This window comes from Mustelus asterias, chromosome 19, assembly GCF_964213995.1.
Source record: "Mustelus asterias chromosome 19, sMusAst1.hap1.1, whole genome shotgun sequence".
NCBI classification, from domain to species: domain Eukaryota; kingdom Metazoa; phylum Chordata; class Chondrichthyes; order Carcharhiniformes; family Triakidae; genus Mustelus; species Mustelus asterias.
Window position 1 is genome coordinate 11867655 of NC_135819.1, and position 25180 is coordinate 11892834.

The 25180-nt window shown below is 46.4% G+C and overlaps 1 protein-coding gene and 1 non-coding gene across 2 annotated transcripts in view; both read right to left on the reverse strand.

Annotated features, from left to right (window-relative positions):
- The window catches only part of LOC144507631 (complement C3-like), a 132779-nt gene that overhangs the window by 26642 nt on the left and 80957 nt on the right, over window positions 1–25180 (reverse strand). The window contains exons 23-27 of the mRNA XM_078234787.1: window positions 21085–21288; window positions 17662–17737; window positions 14499–14658; window positions 9867–9962; window positions 7395–7545 (exon numbers count right to left, since the gene is read on the reverse strand). Coding sequence (XP_078090913.1) covers window positions 7395–7545; window positions 9867–9962; window positions 14499–14658; window positions 17662–17737; window positions 21085–21288 — 687 coding nt within the window. The remainder of the gene's footprint in view (window positions 1–7394; window positions 7546–9866; window positions 9963–14498; window positions 14659–17661; window positions 17738–21084; window positions 21289–25180) is intronic.
- Window positions 14178–14251, reverse strand: trnai-aau (transfer RNA isoleucine (anticodon AAU)). Its single transcript has one exon. It is a non-coding gene; the product is annotated as a tRNA-Ile (tRNA).

The window sequence follows — 25180 nt, forward strand, 5'->3', positions numbered from 1 at the left end:
CAGAACATGGGCATTGCCTATATGAAGAACGTCAACAAATGTCAAAAGTTCTCAGAAGAATTCACTTCCATCCGAGGGCTCATTAGATAACAACATAAGAACTCGGAGCAGGAGTAGGCCCCTCGAGCCTGCTCCGCCATGCAATAAGATCATGGCTGATCTTTTTGTGGACTCAGCTCCACTTACCCGCCCGCTCACCATAACCCTTAATTCCTTTACTGTTCAAAAATCTATCTATCCTTGCCTTAAAAACATTCAATGAGGAAGCCTCAACTGCTTCACTGGGCAGGGAATTCCACAGATTCACAACCCTTTGGGTGAAGAAGTTCCTCCTCAATTCGGACAATATTCCTCCTCAAAGGATTCACACCCTTATTTTGAGGCCATGCCCCCTAGTTCTAGTTTCACCCGCCAGTGGAAACAACTTCCCTGCTTCTATCTTATCTATTCCCTTCATAATCTTATATGTTTCTATAAGATCTCCCCTCATTCTTATGAATTCCAATTCCATTTCCTACTCAGTTTCTCCTCATAAGCCAACCCTCTCAACTCCAGAATCAACCTGGCGAATCTCCCCTGCACCCCCTCCAGTGCCAGTATATCCTAACACTAATGCAACATGGAGGTCTGTGCCGTCAATCATTTACAAAGCTGCAGTAACCAGAAACTGGAAGTTCGGGACCGTTTTTCAGAAATGAGTCACGCCATTGTCGTGACAAATGCAATTCGCAGCTTACAACTTGCCTCCAAACCTTAAATCCCATGACAACTTCATGTTGGAAAAGGCAGTTGTGCAGAAAACTGCAGGGTATTAGAGGAGGGGGCTGAAGGGTGGATCAGTAAATTTGCTGATGACACCAAGATTGGTGGAGTAGTGGATGAGGTGGAGGGCTGTTGTAGGCTGCAAAGAGACATAGATAGGATGCAAAGCTGGGCTGAAAAATGGCAAATGGAGTTTAACCCTGATAAATGTGAGGTGATTCATTTTGGTAGGACTAATTTAAATGTGGATTACAGGGTCAAAGGTAGGGTTCTGAAGATTGTGGAGGAACAGAGAAATCTTGGGGTCCATATCCACAGATCACTAAAGGTTGTCACTCAAGTGGATAGAGCTGTGAAGAAGGCCTATAGTGTGTTAGCTTTTATTAACAGGGGGTTGGAGTTTAAAAGCCGTGGGGTTATGCTGCAACTGTACAGGACCTTGGTGAGACCACATTTGGAATATTGTGTGCAGTTCTGGTCACCTCACTATAAGAAGGATGTGGAAGCACTGGAAAGAGTGCAGAGCAGATTTACCAGGGTGCTGCCTGGTTTGGAGGGTAGGTCTTATGAGGAAAGGTTGAGGGAGCTAGGACTGTTCTCTCTGGAGCGGAGGAGGCTGAGGGGAGACTTAATAGAGGTTTATAAAATGATGAAGGGGATAGATAGAGTGAACGTTCAAAGACTATTTCCTCGGGTGGATGGAGCTATTACAAGGGGGCATAACTATAGGGTTCGTGGTGGGAGATACAAGAAGGATATCAGAGGTAGGTTCTTTATGCAGAGAGTGGTTGGGGTGTGGAATGGACTGCCTGCAGTGATAGTGGAGTCAGACACTTGAGGAACATTTAAGCGGTTATTGGATAGGCACATGGAGCACACCAGGATGATAGGGAGTGGGATAGCTTGATCTTGGTTTCAGATAAAGCTCGGCACAACATCGTGGGCCGAAGGGCCTGTTCTGTGCTGTACTGTTCTATGTATTGGTGCCAACAAGTATCGGGTCCATCTATTCGAAGAAATGCAAACTGCAAGTAAAAATGGCAACCTTTGGGGTACGGATGACGGTATCAAAAGACCACAGGACCTACCATCACCAAAGTGAAATCTGTAGGCGGGGAAGTACTCATTCAGGACAGGCTAAGTTGGCACTAACTCTGAGTTATACTCACATGGGACAGATATCTCACCACCTGTGCCTGATAAGCTGTAGGGTGGCGCAGTGGTTAGCACTGCTAGTCTCCACTCTACTTAACAAAGTATACCTTTGAACCTAGAGTCATGGAGGTTTACAGCATGAAAACAGGCCCTTCGGCCCAACTTGTCCATGCCGACCTTTTTCTTTAACCACTAAGCTGGTCCCAATTGCCCACGTTTGACCTATATCCCTCTATATCCATCTTACCCATGTAACTGTCTAAACGCTTTTTAAAAGACAGAATCATACCCGCCTCTACTACTACCTCTGGCAGCTCGTTCCAGACACTCACCACCCTCTGTGTGAAAAAATTGCCCCTCTGGACCCTTTTGTAACTTTCCCCTCTCACCTTAAACCTATGCCCTCTAGTTTTAGGCTCCCCTACCTTTGGGAAAAGATATTGCCTATCTAACTGATCTATGCCCCTCATTATTTTGTGGACCTCTGTAAGATCACCCTTCAGCCTTCTACGCTCCAGAGAAAAAAGTCCCAGTCTATCCAGCCTCTCCTTAAAACTCAAACCATCAAGTCCCGGTAGATCCTAGTAAATCTTTTCTACACTCTTTCTAGTTTAATAATATCCTTTCTATAATAGGGTGACCAGAACTGCACACAGTATTCCAAGTGTGGCCTGACCAATGTCTTGTACAACTTCAACAAGACATCCCAACTCCTGTATTCAATATTCTGACCAATGAAACCAAATATGCCGAATGCCTTCTTCACCACTCTGTCCACCTGCGACTCTACTTTCAAGGAGCTATGAACCTGTACCCCAGATCTCTTTGTTCTGTAACTCTCCCCTACCAGTAACTGAGTATAATGTTTGAAATGTTACTTGAAACTTGTACATCTGATGTGCTAAGTGTAATTTTACATGATGTAAATTTTAAATTAACCCGAACACTAACCCTTACCCTAACCCTAACCCTGCTACTAGTCTAATCTGCATCTCACAAGCCCTCAGTGCAGCTAACTCCCTACCAATTTCTTTTTATCCAATTCTTTACTTTTCATTCTATTCCAACTTCCTAACAATACTACAATGAGATCGCTAATTTCCTCCAGCTTTTTGTGGGATTCTTTGCTTTAGATTACCCACGTTTAGCGATGTTTCATTTGTGATTTCCGCCCAGGTTTTGTTCAGCAGATGGCATATCACAAACAGGCTGGCTCTTACGCAGCTTTCCCAAATCGCCCATCTCGCACATGGTATGTCATTATCAAATTACATGTATCCTTTCTCATTCGGTGGCACAGTGGTTAGCACTGCTGCCTCACTGCGCCAGGGACCCGGGTTCGATTCCCGGCTCGGGTCACTGTCTGTGTGGAGTTTGCACATTCTCCCCATGTCTGCGTGAGTTTCCTCCGGGTGCTCCGGTTTCCTCCCACAGTCCAAAGGTGCACGGGTTAGGTGGATTGGCCGTGCTAAATTGCCCCTTGGCGTCAGAGGAATTAGCCGGGTAAATAGGAGGGGTTGCGGGGATAGGGCCTGGGTGGGATTGTTGTTGGTGCAGGCTCGATGGGCCGAACGGCCTCCTTCTGCACTGTAAAGATTCATAGAAATCACAGAAAGTCTATAGTGCAGGAGGAAGCCATTCGACCCATCGAGTTTGCACCGACAACAATCCCACCACAGGCCCTATCCCCACAACCTCACACACTTACCCTGCTAATCCCTCTAACCTACACATTTCGGGACACTGAGGGTCAATTTAGCACGACCAATGCACCCTAACCTGCCCACCTTTGGACTGTGGGAGGAAACCGGAGCGCCCGGAGGAAACCCACGCAGGCACGGGGAGAACGTGCAGACTCAGCACAGACAGTGACCCGAGCTGGGAATTGGCTGAGCTAAATTGCCTCTTAAAGTCAGGGGGATTAGCAGGGTAAATACGTGGGGTTACAGGAATGAGGCCTGAGTAGGATTGGGGTCAATGTGGGCGCGATGGGCCGAATGGCCTCCTTCTGCATTGTCGGGATTCTATGAGTCGCAGCGGACATGCCAAACATCGCATTACCACCCTCCCTAACCATCTCACTCCAATTCTCATCAAGGCCTGCCTTACAGACCCCGACAACCCAGACCCCACTTATCTGCTTCCAGTGCCAGCATACTTTTGGTGGCAGCCTACAAGACTGCGGGAGGAAACCGGAGCACCCGGAGGAAACCCATGCGGACACGGGGAGAACGTGCAGACTCCGCACAGACAGTGACCCAAGCCGGGAATCGAACCTGGGTCCCTGGCGCTGTGAGGCAGCAGTGCTAACCACTGTGCCACTCTCACACGCTTTTACAGATGCACCATAGAAAGCATTCTTTCTGGTTGTATCACAGCTTGGTATGGCTCCTGCTCTGCCCAAGACCGCAAGAAACTACAAAAGGTCGTGAATGTAGTCCAGTCCATCACTCAAACCAGCCTCCCATCCATTGACTCTGTCTACACTTCCCGCTGCCTCGGGAAAAGCAGCCAGCATAACTAAGGACCCCCACGCACCCCGGACATTCTCTCTTCCACCTTCTTCCATCGGGAAAAAGACACAAAAATCTGAGGTCACGCACCAACCGACTCAAGAACAGCTTCTTCCCTGCTGCTGTCAAACATCTGAATGGGCCGACCTCGCACTAAGTTGAAACAGAAACAGAAAATGCTGGAAAATCTCAGCAGGACTGACAGCAGCTGTGGGAAGAGAATCGAGCTGACGGTTCGCGTCTGGGTGACCCGTCATCAGAGCTGAGGGCAAAGAAAGTCATACTTTGAGGGTTGGGGGTGTGGGTAAAAGGACAAAGGGAACATAAGCTGATCTTTCTGTACACCCTAGCTATGACTGTAGCACTACATTCTGCACTGTCTCGTTTCCTTCTCTATGAACGGTATGCTTTGCCTGTATAGCGCACAAGAAACAATACTTTTCACTGTATGTTAACACATGTGACAATAATAAATCAAATGAAAAGGGTGCAGGCATTGCCATCAGAGGCCCTGTTGCTGAGTAACAGATTACTCAAACAGGAGGTACAGTAAGAAGTCTCACAACACCAGGTTAAAGTCCAACAGGTTTATTTGGTAACACGAGCGTTTGGAGCGCCGCTTCTTCATCAGGTGTTGGACTTTAACCTGGTGTTGTGAGACTACTTACCGTCCCTACCCCAGTCCAACGCCGGCAACTCCACATCATCTTGTCGATGGTACACACCGATGCCACTGTGTTGATGCCCTTGGAGAGAAGGAAAGGGATGGATATACATTGAGTGGGGGCGGGGGGCTTGTTTGTTCACGTTTCCACAGGGCTGCAGCCTGGTTTTACTGGGTAGTCCCCCCCTTATGAACATGCCCCAACTCTGCCACTGATCAGGTACCAGTGGTGGTCAGAGGGGGCCCCTTAAATGACCATCTATTGATGTGCGGGGGATTGGCCATGCTAAATTGACCCTAGTGTCAGGGGGATTAGCAGGGTAAATGTGTGGTTATGGGAATAGGGCCTGGTTGGGATTGTGGTCGGCGCATACTCGATGGGTTGAATGGCCTCATTCTGCATTGTAGGGATTCTATGATCGCTTATGATCTGCAGACCCCCCTCCCCCTTGTAAGTTATATGGTGTCTGGGAGGGCACTTCCCTTCCCAGCCGGTCCTCACATTTCACGGTTGTCTTTCCCACTCCCAACAGACCTTTAAATTCTGACCTATTTCTCCCCCACTTTTTTCCACTCGGAGCCCACCTGCTGGGGTGACAGCCGACCGTAGACTAAAGATGTCCTGTACTCAGTGGCCATGCGGCACAGTGGCACAGTGGTTAGCACTGCTGCCTCACAGCGCCAGGAACCCCGGTTCGATTCCCGGCTTACTGTCTGTGCGGAGTCTGCACCTTCTCCCCGTGTCTGCGTGGGTTTCCTCCGGGTGCTCCGGTTTCCACCCACAGTCTAAAAATGTGCGGGTTAGGTGGATTGGGCCGTGCTAAATTGACCCTTAGTGTCAGGGGGAATAGCTAGGGTAAATGATTGGGGCAATGGGTATAGGGCCTGGGTGGGATTGTGGTCGGTGTAGACTTGATGGGCTGAATGGCCTCCTTCTGCACTGTAGGGATTCTGTGATTCTACGAATATGAAGCAGAAGGGACTGAAACAGGTTTTTTTCCCCCCGATGGTGCCAAACATCACCAATCAACTCTGACCCAATGGAGTAAAAACTAGGCCCCTTTCGCTTCGATAACTAAAACAACTTCACCCCTGTGGTGAACCATCGTTGGTTCCCACCAGGTAGTACTGAGCAAGGGTCTGGCCAGTACTATGAGTCTGTATATATGTTGCTGTTGGGGTTAGGGTTGGGTTGTTCTGCATGTTACTGTTGGGGTTAGGGTTGGGCTGTTCTACCTGTATTATAGTTATTATGGTACATCCCAGTCGGGCTCCGCCTCCTGGGAGAGGTACAAAGGTCACTGCTCTCTCTGGGACCCCTCAGTCTGGGATTGTGTATTATATATGGGAGCTTCATTGTAATAGTAAATAAAAGCCTTTATTTCCTCGAGCATCTCAAGCCTCGTGAGTTATATCGCGCATCTACCCCCTTAATTTTAAATTGGTTATGTGCTGGATTCTGCAATCTCATACTTTCCCGCCTGGCTGCAAGAAAGGACGGAGAATTTGACATTCCAGCCAACATTCCGTTCCCTTTCAGCGACACCGGAGAATCCCAGCCGGAGGAGATTTTCGGCAAAAGGGAAATGTTCACTGATTCAAGGGTGCAATGAACCCAGGATGTTTAAACCAACTTGCATTCTGGTTTCGGGGTTGAAGCCAATCTTCCGTTTTATTAACTGTAAGTATTTGGACGTGCAGAGATGGGTAAGGGTCAGTGTAATTAGTCCTCGGAGGCGGAAGTCCCTTCACCAGAATTCCTTTATTTACGTGATCCAGCCACACTATACAGAATGCTCCCAGCATGCAGAGTGAATCCGGAGTGCCAGAGGAACTGACACTCTTGTTGTGCCAGAGGAACTGACACTCCTGTTGTGCCAGAGGAACTGACACTCCTGTTGTGCCAGAGGAACTGACACTCCTGTTGTGCCAGAGGAACTGACACTCCTGTTGTGCCAGAGGAACTGACACTCCTGTTGTGCCAGAGGAACTGACACTCCTGTTGTGCCAGAGGAACTGACACTCCTGTTGTGCCAGAGGAACTGACACTCCTGTTGTGCCAGAGGAACTGACACTCCTGTTGTGCCAGAGGAACTGGCACTCTTGTTTAAGATGTGGAGATGTTTAAGGACAGAGATGTTTAAGGACAGAGTATGGGGCTCCCTGATCAGACCACCAATTTGGCCCTTAATCAGGGAGTTCATATTCAAGGAGGCCAACCTCAATTGCCAGATTAAAATCGTCACAACTAGCAAGAAAATTGCGAAGGCAGCGAGGAGATGAAGACTAACGAGACTTACCCGGTGAAGCAAAGCTCATTAGGATATCTGATTTGTCTTTATCCAGTAGTGACAGGGCGTAGGTTGCTATTGCCACGGAGTACGCTCTCTGCAGATTACCTATCCGATTTTCCAGGTAGTCTCCTGCTTTCCTGATTCTGTTTTCATGACTCTGAAATCAATAAATCAGAAAGAGGCTGTATCCCGTCAAAGACAACCGGTGTATTGAGCAACTTAAACCCGTGCACCGGAATTTTAACGTCCCGCCCGCCACGGGAATCGGAGCGGGCGAGGGGCAGACCATGGAAATGACCTCAGGCGCAACTTTACGGTTTTGGGGCGAGCGAGGGCGGAAAATCGCGCCCCCGAACACATTTCTATATTTTTTGTCATTTCTCTAAATTCAGTAAAACGAGGCGGACAGGACATAACATTTCCTGCAGCAGAACATTTAAAGAAAATATTTTTGTTACACTCATGTGGCCGTGCCCAGTAAGCCGAATTTTAAAAAGTATTGCCGGAATCCTCTTCCCAGGGTGGCACGGTGGCACAGTGGTTAGCACTGCTACCTCCCAGTGCCAGGGACCCGGGTTCAATTCCAGCCTCGGGTGACTGTGTGGAGTCTGCACATTCTCCCCGTGTCCTCCGGGTGCTCCGGTTTCCTCCCACGGTCCAAAGGTGTGCGGGTTAGGTGGATTGGCCATATTAAATTGACTCCAGTGTCAGGGGATTAGCAGGGTAAATATGTGGGGTTACGGGGATAGGGCCTGGGTGGGATTGTGGTCGGTGCCGACTCGATGGGCTGAATGGCCTCCTTCTGCACTGTAGGGGTTCTATGATTCAACTCCAAACTTACTGAACATGGACTTCTGTTCATCACACTCTGACCGCTCCCTATGACTCATTTTCCAGTTTCACTGCCAGCTACTAATCTCCCTGAATGCAGCAAGACCTGAACAATATTCAGGCTTGGGCTGACAAGTAGCAATTAACATTTACACCACACAAGAGACAAGCAATGACCATCTCCAATAATGGAGAATTTAACCAGCGCTCCTTGACATTCAATATCTTTACCATCCCTGAACCCATCACTATTAACATCCTGGGGGTTACCATTAACCAGAAACTGGGGTGAGAGTCTACCTTTCCCTAAAAGTGGCACCACAGGCGGCCAGGGTAATTAAGAAGGCATATGGCATGCATGCCTTCATCAGCCGGGGCATGAGTACAAGAGTTGGCAAATCATGTTGCAGCTATAAAAAACCTTGTTTAGGCCACATTTGGAGCATTGCGTGCAGTTCTGGTCGCCACACTACCAGAAGGAAGTGGAAGCTTTGGAGAGAATGTGAAGAAGGTTCACCAGGATGTTGCCTGGTCTCGAGGGTGTTGGCTATGAGGAGAGGTTGAATAAATTAGGATTGTCTTCACTGGAAAGACAGAGGCTGAGGGGAGACCTGATAGAGGTCTACAAAATGATGAGAGGCACAGACAGGGTGGATAGTCAGAGGTTTCTTCCCCAGGGTGGAAGTGTCAATTACAAGGGGGGCACAGGTTCAAGGTGAGAGGGGGAAAGTTTAAGGGAGATGTGCTGGGGAAGTTTTTCACGCAGAGAGTGGCGGGTGCCTGGAATGCGCTGCCAGAAGAGGTGGTGGAAGCAGGCACATTAGCAACATTTAAGAGGCATCTGGATGGGTGCATGAATAGGGAGGGAATAGAGGGATACGGACCGAATAAGGGCAGAAGGTGTTTTTTAGTTTAGTTAGGACATCATGATCGGCACAGGCTTGGAGGGCCGAAGGGCCTGTTCCTGTGTTGCCTCCCCATTTGCCTGGATGGGTGCAGTTCCAACAACACTCAAGAAGCTCAACACCATCCAGGACAAAGCAGCCCCGCTTGATTGGCACCCCATCCACAAACATTCACTCCCTCCACCACCGACGCGCAGTAGCAGCAGTGTGTACTATCTACAAGATGCACTGCAGCAATTCACCAAAGATCCTTAGACAGCACCTTCCAAAACCACGACAACTACCATCTTGAAGGGCAAGGGCAACAGACACATGGGAACACCATCACCAGAAAGTTATCGCCCAAGCCACCATCCTGACTTGGAAATATATTGGCCGTTCCTTCGCAGTTGCTGGGTCAAAATCCTAGAATTCCCTCCCTAACGGCATTGTGGGTCAACCCACAGAACATGGACTGCAGCGATTCAAGAAGGCAGCTCACCACCACCTTCTCAAGGGCAACTAGGGATGGACAATAAATGCTTGTCTGGCCAGAGACACCCATGTCCCACAACTGAATAAAAAAAAGTTGCCTCTGAAGACCTGTGCTGATGAATGACAGTGGAACGTAGCAAGAGTCAGACCTTTTGAGTGAATTGGGGGACAGAATTGGAAGCAAATTCAAGAAAATTGACTAAACCAAAATGTTGTCTCGTAGTCTTGCCATATTATTTTCCACAAAGAAAATTAGACTTTTTTTTACCTCGGAGCAAGTTAAATCAGCAGACTTAGCCTCAATCATTGCAATCAGTACAAATGCAGTCAGTGAAGTGTCATAATCTGATCCACGGATACCTCCCTAAAGGAAATAAATAAAATAATGATAAAACATTTCATTCAATCATTATGACAAAGCAAATCGCTAAATCGTTGATTTCATTTTTGGAGTTCACTGTTTAGTCAAAAAAAGTTACAGAAAAAAAATCAATCACCAAAGAAAGCCACAGGAATAACATTGACTGAGTAGGGTCAGTTAGGGTCATTGCAACAAACCCACAGACCTCAAATTCATCAAAAGGAAACAAAAGATACCAAAGTCTGAGGTCATGTACCAACCGGCTCATCCAGAATTCATTGCCACAGGAAGTAGTTGATGCCAAAACATTGGATGTATTCATGAGGCGGCTGGATAGAGCACTTGGGACGAATGGGATGGGCGGCACGGTAGCACAGTGGTTAGCACTGCTGCTTCACAGCTTCAGGGTCCCGGGTTCGATTCCCGGCTTGGGTCGCTGTCTGTGTGGAGTTTGCACATTCTCCTCGTGTCTGCGTGGGTTTCCTCCGGGTGCTCCGGTTTCCTCCCACAAAGATGTGCAGGTTAGGTTGATTGGCCATGCAAAAAATTGCCCGTTAAGAGTCCTGAGATGCGTAGGTTAGAGGGATTAGTGGGTAAATATGTAGGAACATTGGGGTAAGGGCTGGGTGGGATTGTGGTCGGTGCAGACCCGATGGGCCGAATGGCCTCTATCTGTGCTGTAGGGTTTCTATGGATTCTATGAGGTTATGGGGAGAAAGCAGGGTTAGGCTATTGAGTTGGATGATCAGCCAAGATCGTAACGAATGTTCAAGCAGACTCGAAGGGCCAAATGGCCTCCTCCTGCTCCTATCTTCTATGTTTCTATAGAGTCACAGGGTCATAGAGGTTTACAGCATGGAAACAGGCCCTTCGGCCCAACTTGCCCATGCCGCCCTTTTTTTTAAACCCCTAAGCTAATCCCAATTGCCCACATTTGGCCCATATCCCTCTGTACCCATCTTACCAATATAACTGTCTGAATGCTTTTTAAAAGACAAAATTGTACCCGCCTCTACTACTATCTCTGGTAGCTTGTTCCAGACACTCACCACTCTGTGTGAAAAAATTGCCCCTCTGGACACTTTTGTATCTCCCCACTCTCACCTTAAACCTGTGCCCTCTAGTTTTAGACTCCCTTACCTTTGAGAAAAGATATGACTAACTAGCTGATCTCTGCCCCTCATTATTTTATCGATCTCTATAAGATCACCCCTCAGCCTTCTACACTCCAGAGAAAAAAGTCCCAGTCTATCCAGCCTCTCCTTATAACTCAAACCATCAAGTCCCGGTAGCATCCTAGTAAATCTAATGTCTTGTATAACTTCAACAAGACATCCGAACTCCTGTATTCAATGTTCTGACCGATGAAACCAAGCATGCCGAATGCCTTCTTCACCACTCTGTCCACCTGTGACTCCACTTTCAAGGAGCTATGAATATGTACCCCAAGATCTCTTTGTTCTGTAATTCTTCCCAACGCCCTACCATTAACTGAGTAAGTCCTGCCCTGGTTCAATCTACCAAAATGCATCACCTTGCATTTATCTAAATTAAATTCCATCTGCCATTCATCAGCCTACTGGCCCAATTGATCAAGATCCCATTGCAATCGGAGATAACTTTCTTCACTGTCCACTATGCCATCAATCTTGGTGTCATCTGCAAACTTACTAACCATGCCTCCTATATGCTCATCCAAATCATTAATATAAATGACAAATAACAGTGGACCCAGCACTGATCCCTGAGGCACACTGCTGGTCACAGGCCTCCAGTTTGAAAAACAACCCTTAAGAAGCCAATTTTGTATCCATTTAGATACCTCACCCTGGACCCCATGAGATTTAACCTTATGCAACAACCTACCATGCGGTACCTTGTCAAAGGCCTTGCTAAAGTCCATGTAGACAACATCAACTGCACTGCCCTCATCTACCTTCTTGGTTACCCCTTCAAAAAATTCAATCAAATTTGAGAGACGTGATTTTCCACTCATAAAGCCATGTTGACTGTCCCTAATCAGTCCTTGCGTCTCTAAATGCCTGTAGATACCGTCTCTCACAATATCTTCCAACAACTTACCCACTACAGATGTGAGGCTCACTGGCCTGTAGTTCCCAGGCTTTTCCCTGCAGCCTTTTTAAACAAAGGCACAACATTTGCCATCCTGCAATCTTCAGGCACCTCACCCGTGACTATTGATGATTCATATATCTCGGCTAGGGGACCCGCAATTTCCCCCCTAGCCTCTCACAATGTCCAGGGGTACACTTCATCAGGTCATAGAACAGTACAGCACAGAACAGGCCCTTCAGCCTACGATGTTGTGCCGAGCTTTATCCCAGGGATTTATCTACCTTGATGTGCTTTAAGACTTCCAGCACCTCTTTCTCTGTGGTGTGTACACTCCTCAAGACATCACTATTTATTTCCCAAGTTCCCTAACATCCACGCTTTTCTCAATAGTAAATACCAATGAGAAATATTCATTTAGGATCTCACCCATCTCTTGTGGATCCGCACATAGATGACCTTGTTGATCCTTAAGAGGCCCTACTCTCTCCCTTGTTATCCTTTTGCCATTTATGTATTTGTAGAAGCTCTTTGGATTCTCCTTTCCTTTATCTGCCAAAACAATCTCGTGTCCCCTTTTTGCCCTCTTAATTCTACTCCTACTCCGACACCCCCTATACTCTTCAAGGGATTCACTTGATCCCAGCTGCCTATGCATGTCATGTGCCAATTTCTTCTTCTTGAGTAGGGCCTCAATACCCCGAGTCATCCAGGGTTCCCTACTTCTGCCAGCCTTGTCCTTCACTCTAAGAGGAATGTGCTTACCCTGAACCCTGGTTAACACACTTTTGAAAGCCTCCCACTTACCAGATATCCCTTTGCCTTCCCACAGACTCCCCCAATTAACTGTTGAAAGTTCCTGCCTGATACCATCAAAATTAGCCTTGCCCCAATTCAGAATTTTAACTTTTGGGCCAAACCTATCATTCTCCATAGCTATCTAAAAACCAATAGAATTATGGTCACTGGTCCCAAAGTGATCCCTCACTAACACTTCTGTCACCTGCCCTTCCTTATTTCCCAAGAGGAGGTCACGTTTTGCCCCCTCTCTAGTCTGAATGAGAAATTCCTCCTGAATACACTCAACAAATTTCTCTCCATCCAACCCTCTAATACTATGGCTGTCCCAGTCAATGTTGGGAAAGTTAAAATCTCCGACTATTACCTCCCTATTTTTCTTGGAGCTATCTGTAATCTCCTTACATATTTGCTCCTCAATTTCCCACCAACTATTTGGGGGCCTATAGTACAACCCTATCAAAGTGATTTCCCCCTTCTTATTTCTCAGTTCTACCCATATAGACTCAGTGGCCGAACCCTCGGAAATATCCCCTCTCAGTACTGCCGTGATGTTTTCCCTAATCAAAAGTGCAACACCCCATCCTCTCTTACCTCCTGTTCTATCTTTCCTAGAGCATCTGTACCCTGGAACATTGAGCTGTCCCTCCCTATGTTTCCTATGACTCAAGAAAAGCTTCTTCCCTGCTGCCAGACTTTTGAATGGACCGACCTCGCACTAAGTTGATCTTACTCTAAACCCTAGCTATGACTGTAACACTACATTCTGCACCATCGCTTGAAGGGCCAAATGGCCTCCTCCTGCTCCTATCTTCTATGTTTATATGTTTAAGTCTGCACTGACAACAGTCCCACCCAGGCCCTATCCTTGTAACCCCACGTAATCCCCATGACACTAAGGGGCAATCCTACTCAGACCTGTTCTCCTTAACCCCAAGTATTTACCCCACTAATACCCCCAACCTACACATCTTGGGACACTAAGGGGCAATTTAGCATGGCCAATCCACCTAACCTACACATCTTTGGACATTAAGGGGCAATTTAGCATGGCCAATACACCTAACCTACACATCTTTGGACACTAGGGGACAATTTAGCATGGCCAATCCACCTAACCTACACATCTTTGGACACTAGGGGACAATTTAGCATGGCCAATCCACCTAAGTTGCACAGCTTTGGACTGTGGCAGGAAACCGGAGCACCCGGAGGAAACCCACACAGACCACAGGGAGAACGTGCAGACTCCGCACAGACAGTGGGCCAAGGCTGGAATCGAACCCGGGTCCCTGGCGCTATGAAGCAGCAGTGCTAACCACTGTGCCACCGTGCCGCCCCACATGTTGGCTAGAACGGGGATCGAACCCGCAACCTTGGCGTTATTAGCACCACGCTCTAACCATCTGAGCTAACCAGCCACTAAAGCGAGTAATGATCTGGAATACATTCCATGGAAGAAGATTCAATAATAATTAAAGAGAATTGGAGGAACACTTAAAGGAGAAAAACTTAGAGAAAGAGAGCAGGGGACTGGGACTGACTAGATATTTCCTTCAAAGAGCTGGCATAGGCATGATGGGCTGAATGGCCTCATTCTGTCCTGTATCATTCTTAGATTCTGTTGTTTAATTTCTATAATACTGGTTGTAAAAAAGTTTTGCATACAGTCATCTCTCCACGAGTTACAGGAGCGTCCTCTTTGAAGTGACCATCAGGTTCCTGTTTCGCTAAAATCAGCCAGTTTGCAGCATCACAGAGAACATTTGGTTGGATGTCAATCAATCGATACGACATTGCAAACACTTTCAGCACATAAGCAGTCAACCTACGAGGAAAGAAATGCAATATAAACTCATATTTCAAACAAAGGATTGGCACGGTGGCACAGTGCGTTAGCACTGCTGCCTCACAGCGCCAGGGACCCGGGTTCAAATCCCGGCTTGGGTCGCCGTCTGTGCGGAGTCTGCACGTTCTCCCTGTGTCTGCGTGGGTTTCCACCGGGTGCTCCGGTTTCCTCCCACAGTCTGAAAGACGTGCTGGTTAGGGTGCATTGACCGTGCTAAATTCTCCCTCAGTGTACCCGAACAGGCACCGGAGTGTGGCGACTAGGAGATTTTCACAGTAACTTCATTGCAGTGTTAATGTAAGCGGACTTGTGACAACAATATAGCTAAATAAAATAATAAAACAGATTTTCTGCACTAATGGCGTATTAAAACTGACTGTAATTACTCTAAATAAACTTTTCCCACTGAAATCTAATCAACACCGCTGTGATTAGAACAACGAACAAAGAAAATTATAGCACGTTGACAGGCCCTTCGGCCCTCCAAACTTGCACCAACTACCCTGCCAATCTGACCAGATCCCTTTATTCTCCCCGTTCTCCTCGTGTCAGCGTGGGTTTCCTCCGGGTGCTCCAGGTTCCTCCCACAGTCCAAAGATATGCGGGTTAGGTTGATCGGCCATGCTAAATTGACCCGAGTGTCAGGGGGATTAGCAAGGGTAAATAATAAGTGGGGTTATGGGAATAGGGCTTCGGTGGGATTGTAGTCAGTGCAGACTCGATGGGCTGAATGGCCTCTTTCTGCACTGTAGTGATTCTATTCTATTCTATTCTAACTTCCATGGTCCGCTCCTCGCCCGCTCCGATTCCCGTGGCAGGCGGGATGGGAAAACATTGCCCCAATGTTTCTGCAATTCCATCCCTAAACCTCTCCACCTCTTTATCTCCCCTCTCTTCTTAAAAAAGTGCATTCCTTAAAAGCTTTAACTTGACCAAGCTTTTGGTCAGTGTAATAAGTCCTCGGAGGCAGAAGTCCCTTCACCAAAATATCTTTAGTCACAAGTCTGACAACAGCTTTCAGTTAACAGTCTACACTAGGAGTCCCAGAGGAACTGACACGCCTGGTTAAATACAAGGAAAAGACTCCCTGATTGGCCCATCAATTTGGCCCTTAATCAGGGAACTCTTTATCTGTTGAACCAAACAAACGAAATCAAACTAACTCAAGGACAACTCAAAAAAGGGGCAGCTCCCTAAAAGGAAGGGAACTGCCCGAAACAAAAGGAAAAGCGGAAAGGAAACTTAAAACCTCAAATTAAAATGTGATTAAAAGGGTTGATAATGCACCCCAGTCCCTGCGGTGCCCAGCGGGCACAGAAGGCATCAACTGTGCCCTCGGATACTGCATGCTCCCTCTCCAGGGACACTTGGCCATGAATATAGCCGTGGTAGTGGGGCAGACAGTTAGGTTGGACGACCCCCCCCCGATCGCCTGCTGCCTGGACCTGTAGATGGAATGCCTTGCTAGTAGGGTGGCCATTTCCAAATTTCCAAAAAGGAGGCATTGCAAACCTGGTCAAAGGTCAAGATGCCAGCGGCGAAATGTTCTCCCAGAATGCACCGCTCAGGTCAGATTTTAAAAGACACAATTAAAAAAAGGAATTGACGTTCCCGAATAGTGCAGGAACCGAAATCCTGACGGGAGCATATAGGAATAAAAATCATCAACATTTAAAAAATATATTAAAATGTGAGCATGCTTGTGAGCATATGCGGGAGGGGAATTCTCCCAGAGGGCAGCGCGCGGCCGCCGCCGCATTGAAGCCATCTCCCCTGGCAACGCAAGATGGTCGCCGGCCGTCTCCCCTGGCAACGCAAGACGGACGCCGGCCGTATCCCCTGGCAACGCAAGATGGCCGCCGGCAGTGAGTGATTGCGGCCCAGCCGCAAACCAGGAATGGAAGCCAGGCCCAAAAAAGGAGGACAAATTAACGTCCGGCTCGAGGTGGCGCCAGACGGAGGACAGAGTGCTCAAAAGCTGGACTGTCCAGCCTAAAGCCGGGCGTCTGGCCTCCCTATTTGCCAGTCCCAGGAGCAGGTTCACGAGGAGGTCCTTCTCCTGAGTTCATATTCTCACAGGCCCACCTCAATTGCTTGATTAAAGTCATTACTGTCACCTGCCCTAATATTTCCACTGTTACATTTTGTTTGGTGATCACTCCCAATGAAGAAGCTTTTGAGCTACTTTAAAGGCACTATTAAAGAGACAAGTTATTGTCATTGGTATATAGTAGATAGATGCATCTTGAAAGTGAATCCTCCTTCATATTGCTGGAGAGATTCTAATGATTGTGTGTATCCTAAACGACTAGTAAAGCAGCAGTATCATTCGAAGACAGAAGCAGCAATGCAATAATTTGTACTTGTGAAGCAGCGTTAACATAACAAAACATCTCAAGGGACTTCACACAAACAAGATTCATTCAAATAAATCAGTTTATTTATTAGAACATAGAACATAGAACATAGAAAAACTACAGCACAAACAGACCCTTCGGCCCACAAGTTGCGCCGGTCATGTCCCTACCTACCTAGGCTTATATATAGGCTTACCTATAACCCTCAATCCTATTAAGTCCCATGTACTCATCCAGAAGTCTCTTAAAAGACCCTATCGAATTTGCCTCCACCACCACTGACGGCAGCCGATTCCACTCACCCACCACCCTCTAGTGTCACAAGGAGGCTTACATTAACATTGCAATGAAGTTACTGTGAAAATCCCCTGGTCGCCGCACTCCGGTGCCTGTTTGGGTACACTGAGGGAGAATTTAGCACCTAACCAGCACGTCTTTCCGATTGTGTGTGGAAACCGGAGCACCCGGAGGAAACCCCACACAGACACGGGGAGAACGTGCAGACTCCACACACACAGTGACCCAAGCCGGGAATCGAACCCGGGTCCCTGCCGTTGTGAGGCAGCAGTGCTAACCACCGTGCCACCGAATGAGAAAGGATACATTTAATTTGATGATGACATACCATGTGCTAGATCGGCGATTTTGGAAAGCTGCATAAGAACCATCCTGTTTGCGATATGCCAACTGCTGATCAAAACCTGGGTGGAAAACACATCAAATTTTTTTTTAAATGAAACATCGCTAAATGTGGGGAGTCGAAAGCAAAAAAAAACACAAAAAGCTGGGGGAAATTAGCGATCTCATTCCAGGATTGTTAGGAAGTTGGAATGAATGAAAAGTAAAGAACTGGATAAAAAGAAATTGATAAGGAGTTACCTGTACTGAGGGCCTGTGAGTTGCAGGTTAGACCAGTAGCAGGATGAAACCGATACTTTGTTAAGCAGAATAGAGACTAGTGAAGGGGGAAAAATATACAGATGGGTACGCATCAGATGGCTGCCTGGCACACAAACAGTCACCTGGGAAAGAGACATTAAACGGACACTGACTTTCAGTACAGACAGCCACCTGAGATTAAAACATAAAGGACAGACAGCTATTCAAAGTTAAACATACAGGAATCAAATCCTACAGGAAGCCAGCCAGGGCTTAAGGATAAGGACAATAGGGGTAGATAATGAGATTAGCTACAGGTGGGATCGGGAACACATAACTGCAGGAAAACCAATTACTGTAAATTACTATATGAATAGGCCGAAACTAAAACCATTGATAGCCACTGACGTAGGAAATGTATCCATTCATAAGACAATGCAACGTTAACATGTTCATGTCTGTATCTGTCTGTATTTGTCTATAGCGATGTGTTAACGATCGATCATCTACTTGATTACAATGATATGAAAATGGCTAGATGTCCGGTCCATCTATTGTGTAAAGGGTATAAAGATGGACCACTCCTATTGTCTCATTGAGAGAAGGTTTGCTGCTTGTTAATGCCTTTTCTCCACGAAGCTTCATTCAAATAAAACTGTATTCTTGAAACCTTCAAGCCTGACTCAGTGGTACATTTCCCACAACACTAGCAATCTAGGGATTTAAATCATAGCTACGCCCAGTTGCAGAGCAGAGCTCTCTCAGAGAATCAAGTGGTCGTGGCGAGAGAGAGAAAGCAGCAGAAGCTTGTCTGTGTCAGTTTTTTGACCCTGTAGATTGAAGTTCAGTAAAGGAGACACAAGTTCTGCTTCTTCATAAACTGCCTTTATTTCTTTGATCCAACTCCACACAATTCTCCACCCGCACCCAGTGCCACGTGTGGCCCCTTTCTACATCAGCGACCTTCTATTGAATAATTGACATCACATTAGGACTTAATTGAAAGGTCTGTTAATCCATTCCTAACATCAGTCCCCATAAGTTTTACTCTAAGCTAGGAGAAAGGTTCCCTAAAAGAAAGCTACAGTTGGTTCAATGTGTTAAAACCTATGGGATGTTGTTTTGGGGGAGGTGTATTCTTGGAGTTTAGGAAAGTAACTAGATTTAAATATGGGGAGGCGGTGAATTAAGTCTACCGTATGCGTAACCATTATTGTAATTAATCGCAAATGTTGTGTTTTACTGTTGCATTTTTATTTTGCGTTTTAATGTTTAATAAACATTTTGCTATTTGAATAATTTACAACAGGACTGGTCCTTTTCCTCACCTGGTTTAATCTTTCCCACGCTTTTTCCAAATTACAAAATAAAGAGTTAAGAACTGGCTTTTCAAGTTTCGCTGCTGGAGTTTGAGATGCCGTCACATTGAACATCAGTGGGGGTCACAACAGTGCATAGCATCAGAGAAAATGGGGGGGGGGGGCGTCGGGGAGAAGCCTAAACATACAAATTCCAAGCCAATCTCAAACAGAGAAAATGAGAGCAGGGTCAAGTCCCTTAAATAGTTTCGAGATCCATTTCTCTTTTCACAGTCTCTCCAAACCTACATACAGGTTCTATCATGCTCCAATTTGTCAACTCTATCCCACACCAGACTCTAATTTTGGACTTTTGCCAGTATATTCTTTGCTCCCTGTCATTGGATTTTGACAACAACATGTCTCTCATAATCTCTACCATGCCGACATAACCTTAATTCCTTCTGTGTTGAGTTGCATGCACATTTTGGTCAGTGTCTTCACTAAAGCCTATTTCAACTATCTCTTTTTTTTCCATCTTTGGCCCCACAGATCTTTCTGTGCTGCTACCCAGTAACGTGGAGAATGTGCAGATTCCGCACAGACAGTGAGCCAAGCCACGAATCGAACCTTAGTCCCCGGCGCTGTGAGGCAGCAGTGCTAACCACTGCGCCACTGATGTTTTGAACGACTCAATTATTTACCCATTTGGTGAAACCAGTAATTTCAATCATTGCTTAGACTACAATATACAGGGCCTTAAAAAGAGGCAGTGGGGAGGGGGAGTGAATAACTCATGAATATCTGAAGAGGGGGAGCTTAACAAAAAGTGTTTTGAAATCTCTGCAAGATGAATAAAGGGCAGTGTTTGATTTTGAAATATCGTCATATTGCAATCTATCACACTCAAGGTTAGCACTGTCAGTGCAATACAAAATGCAGCCTTCATTCTGAACCTTACTTGCGTTATACCATAAGTTCGCAAGGAGCAGAATTAGGCCATTCGGCCCATCGAGTCTGCTCCACCATTCGATCATGGCTGATATGCTCCTCATCCCCATTTTCCTGCCTTCTCCCCATAACCCTTCAACCCATTACCAATTAAAAATCTGTCTAACTCCTCCTTAAATTTACTCACTGTCGCAGCACCCACCGCACTTTGGGGTAGCGAATTCCATAGATTCACAACCCTTTGGGAGAAGTAGTTTCTCCTCAGCTCTGTTTGAAATTTGCTGCCCCTTATCCTAAGACTAAGGCGACACGGCGGCACAATGGTTAGCACTGCTGCCTCAGAGCACCAGGGACCCAGGTTCAATTCCAGCCTCGGGTCACTGTCTGTGTGGAGTTTGCACGTTCTCCCCGTGTCTGCGTGGGTTTCCTCCGGGTGCTCCGGTTTCCTCCCACAGTACAAAGATGTGCGGGTTAGGTTGATTGGCCATACTAAATTGCCCCTCAGTGTCAGGGGATTAGCAGGGTAAATATGTGGGGTTACAGGAGTAGGGCCTGGATGGGATTGTGATTGGTGCAGACTCGATGAGCCGAATGGCCTCCTTCTGCACTGTCAGGATTCGATGGCCTCTTGCCCTAGAATGCCCCACAAGAGGAAGCATCCGCTCCACGTCTACTTTACCCATACCTTTTATCATCTTGTATGCCTCAATTTGACCTCCCCTCATTCTTCTAAATTCCAGAGAGTATCGGCCTAAACTGTTCAATCTCTCTTCAGACAACAAAGCCTTCATCTCCGGAATACCAGTGATAGTCTCAATATCCATCAAGTCTCAATGTGCATCAATCCGTAAAATTCAAATTCCAAAAAACATGATACTCCTTATTTTAACAATCTTGTATATGAGAATAGCGATGTGTACCTTGCTGAATGTTCTTCAGTGCAGTATCTCTACGAACTATTCCAACCCTTTCCCATTGCCGGGTTTTGTCCAGATAGTTGGTGACAATCGCAACTGGGGTCATCGATGCCATATTCTGCTCTCCGTGGCCAGAAGGGGCTCGAATTAGATGCTTCAGTTTTGCTCCATCAATAGTGTTTTCAATTGTTTGCGCTAAAATATCTCCTGTTTCGTGAACAAAATACCTTCATAAGAAGCTGATAAATAGGAACGTTCAGTCTGTCGAGCCTTCTCCACCATTAAATAAGGTCACAGCTGATTGGATACTTCAATGCCTTTGACCCCCACTATCCCTACAAATATCAAACAAAAAACACTTAACCATAGTCAGATCTAATCAACAGAAGCATCGCACTCTTCATTTCAGAAAACCAATCCCAACCACAAATATTAAATTTTTTTCTCTGTCTTAGAAGAAGTCCATTGATAAGACACTTTGAAGTAATTCTCCCATTTTGCACAGGATTTGATTTATTATTGTCACATGTATTAGTATACAGTGAAAAGTATTGTTTCTTGCGTGCTATACAGACAAAGCATACTGTTCATAGAGAAAGAAAGGAGAGGGTGCAGAATGTAGTGTTACAGTCATAGCTGGGGTGTAGAGAAAGATCAACTTAATGCAAGGTAGGTCCATTCAAAAGTCTGACAGCAGCAGGGAAGAAGCTGTTCTTGAGTCAGTTGGCACGTGTCCTCAGACTTTTGTCTCTTTTTCCTGACTGAAGTAGATGGAAGAGAGAATGTCCGCGGTGCGTGGGGTCCTTGATTATGCTGGCTGCTTTGCAGAGGCAGCGGGAAGTGTAGATGGCGTCAATGGATGGGAGGCTGGTTTGCCTGATGGATTGGGCTACGTTCACGACCCTTTGTAGTTTCTTGCGGTCTTGGGCAGAGCAGGAGCCCATACCACGCTGTGATACAACCAGAAAGAATGCTTTCTATGGTGGATCTGTAAAAGTTGGTGAGAGTTGTAGCTGACATGCCAAATTTCCTTAGCCTCCTGAGAAAGTAGAGGCATTGGTGGGCTTTCTTAACTATAGCAGAAAAGCTAGTATGAAAAGATAGGTGGCCCTTTGTGAAAATTCCATCCCCAATTGGAGCATAAACTCATGAATCTTTAATTTAAACACATATGGACTTAGCTGTCAGGAGGAATTGGCCAATGCCCTTTTGCAGTGTAAATTGGAGGTGACTCAGCTATTCTCTCTGCGACTGGATCCTGAACTTCCTAACTCACAGACCACAATCAGTAAGGATAGGCAACAACACCTCCTCCACGATCATCCTCAACACCGGTGCTCGACAAGGCTGTGTTCTCAGCCCCCTACTATACTCCTTATACACCTATGACTGTGCGGCCAAATTCCCCTCCAATTCGATTTTCAAGTTTGCTGATGACACCACTGTAGTGGGTCGGATCTCAAACAATGATGAGACAGAGTACAGGAATGAGATAGAGAATCTGGTGAACTGGTGCAGCAACAATAATCTCTCCCTCAATGTCAACAAAACAAAGGAGATAGTCATCGACTTCAGGAAGCGTAAAGGAGAACATGTCTACATCAACGGGGATGAAGTAGAAAGGGTCGAGAGCTTCAAGTTTTTAGGTGTCCAGATCACCAACAACCTGTCCTGGTCCCCCCATGCCGACACTATAGTTAAGAAAGCCCACCAACGCCTCTACTTTCTCAGAAGGCTAAGGAAATTTGGCATGTCAGCTACGACTCTCACTAACCTTTACAGATGCATCATAGAAAGCACTCTTTCTGGTTGTATCACAGCTTGGTATGTCTCCTGCTCTGCCCAAGACCGCAAGGAACTACAAAGGGTCATGAATGTAGCCCAATCCATCACACAAACCAGCCTCCCATCCATTGACTCTGTCTACACTTCCCGCTGCCTCGGCAAAACAGCCAACATAATTAAGGACCCCATCTACCCCAGACATTCTCTCTTCCACCTTCTTCCTTCGGGAAAAAGATACAAAGGTCTGAGGTCACGTACCAACCGATTCAAGAACAGCTTCTTCCCTGCTGCTGTCAGACTTTTGAATGGACTTACCTCGCATTAAGTTGATCTTTCTCTACACCCTAGCTATGACTGTAACACTACATTCTGCACTCTCGCGTTTCCTTCTTTATGAATGGTATGCTCTGTCTGTATAGCGCGCAAGAAACAATACTTTTCACTGTATGTTAATACATGTGACAATAATAAATCAAATCAAATATAAATGTAAGTCTAATTGTCACACTAATAAATAAACTAAACTTTGTTTGTATTATACATGTAACATTTTACAGAAGAAGACAATGTGGCCAATTGTGATTGCGTCTGCTCTTTGGCAGCTATATAAGACCCTCGTCAGACCCCACTTGGAGTACTGTGCTCAGTTCTGGTCGCCTCACTATAGGAAGGTTGTGGAAAAGATTGAAAGGGTGCAGTGGAGATTTACAAGGATGTTGCCTGGATTGAGTGGCATGCCTTATGAGGATAGGCTGAGGGAGCTCGGTCTTTTCTCCTTGGAGAGACGAAGGATGAGAGGAGACCTAATAGAGGTGTACAAGATGTTGAGAGGCATAGATCGGGTGGACGCTCAGAGGCTTTTTCCCAGGGTGGAAATGTCTGCTACGAGAGGACACAGGTTTAAGGTGCTAGGGGGTAGGTACACGGGAGATGTTAGGGGTATGTTTTTCACACAGAGGGTGGTGGGTGAGTGGAATCGGCTGCCCTCAGGGGTGGTGGAGGCGAACTCAATAGGGTCTTTTAAGAGACTCCTGGATGAGTACATGAAGCTTAATAGGATGGAGGGTTATAGGTAGGTCTAGAGGTAGGGATGTGTTCGGCACAACTTGTGGGCCGAAGGGCCTGTTTGTGCTGTAGTTTTTCTATGTTCTATGTTCTAAAAGCTATCGACTTAGTCGTACTTACCTTCTCTTTCCTTATCATCCTATGACTATAATTAGAAGTGCAGCAACATAAAAAATATTCCCTCATTTGCTTCAAACAAAGGCACTGAGAAGAGGGAAAAATAATAGCTCTCTGCCTCATATTCAAATAAACAGTATCCTTACTGATTACGGTCTGTGGGTGTGGAAGTTCAGGATCCAGTCACAGAGGGAGGATCCAAGGCCCAGGTCACGGAGTTTGGAGATGAGTTTCATAGGAATAATGGTGTTGAAGGCTGAGCTGTAGTCAATAAATAGGAGTCTGACATAAGTGTCCTTGTTATCTAGGTGCTCCAGGGTTGAGTGCAGGGCCACGGAGATGGGAGGCCAGAATTGATTCGTGCCATGACTAACCTTTCGCAGCACTTCATAATGATGGATGTCAGAATCACCGGATGATAGCCATTAAGGCGTACTGCCTGGCTTTCCTTTGGTACCGGAATGATAGTCATCTTCTTGAAGCAGATAGAGACCCCAGATTGGTGTAAAGAGAGGTTGAAGATGTCTGTGAATACCCCCGCCAGCTGATCCATGCAGGATCTGAGTGCACATCCAGGTACCCCATCCAGGCCAGTCGCTTTCCGTGGGTTGACTTTAAAGAAAGCTGCTCTGACATCTGCGAAGGTGACCTCAGATATAGGTTCATCCAGGGCTTCCAGGGTGGAGGGCGTGCTCTTGCTGACCTCTTATAACTGGTAGAAATTGTGCTAATTCTTTTTGTTATATTTCAACTGTGTTCTTAAATAATTTGTTTTTGATAAAGGCTTCCTAGTGGGTCACTTGAATCACACTTGGGGAGGCAATGGCCGAGTGGTATTATCGCTAGACTATTAATCCAGAAACCCAGCTAATGTTCTGGGGACCCGGGTTCGAATCCCGCCACGGCAGATGCTGCAATTTGACTTCAATAAAAAATATCTGGAGTTAAGAATCTACTGATGACCATGAAACCATTGTCGATTGTCGGAAAAACCCATCTGCTTCACTAATGCCCTTTAGGGAAGGAAATCTGCCGTCCTTACTCGGTCTGGCCTACATGTGACTCCAGAGCCACAGCAATGTGGTTGACTCTCAACTGCCCTCGGGCAACTAGGGATGGGCAATAAATGCTG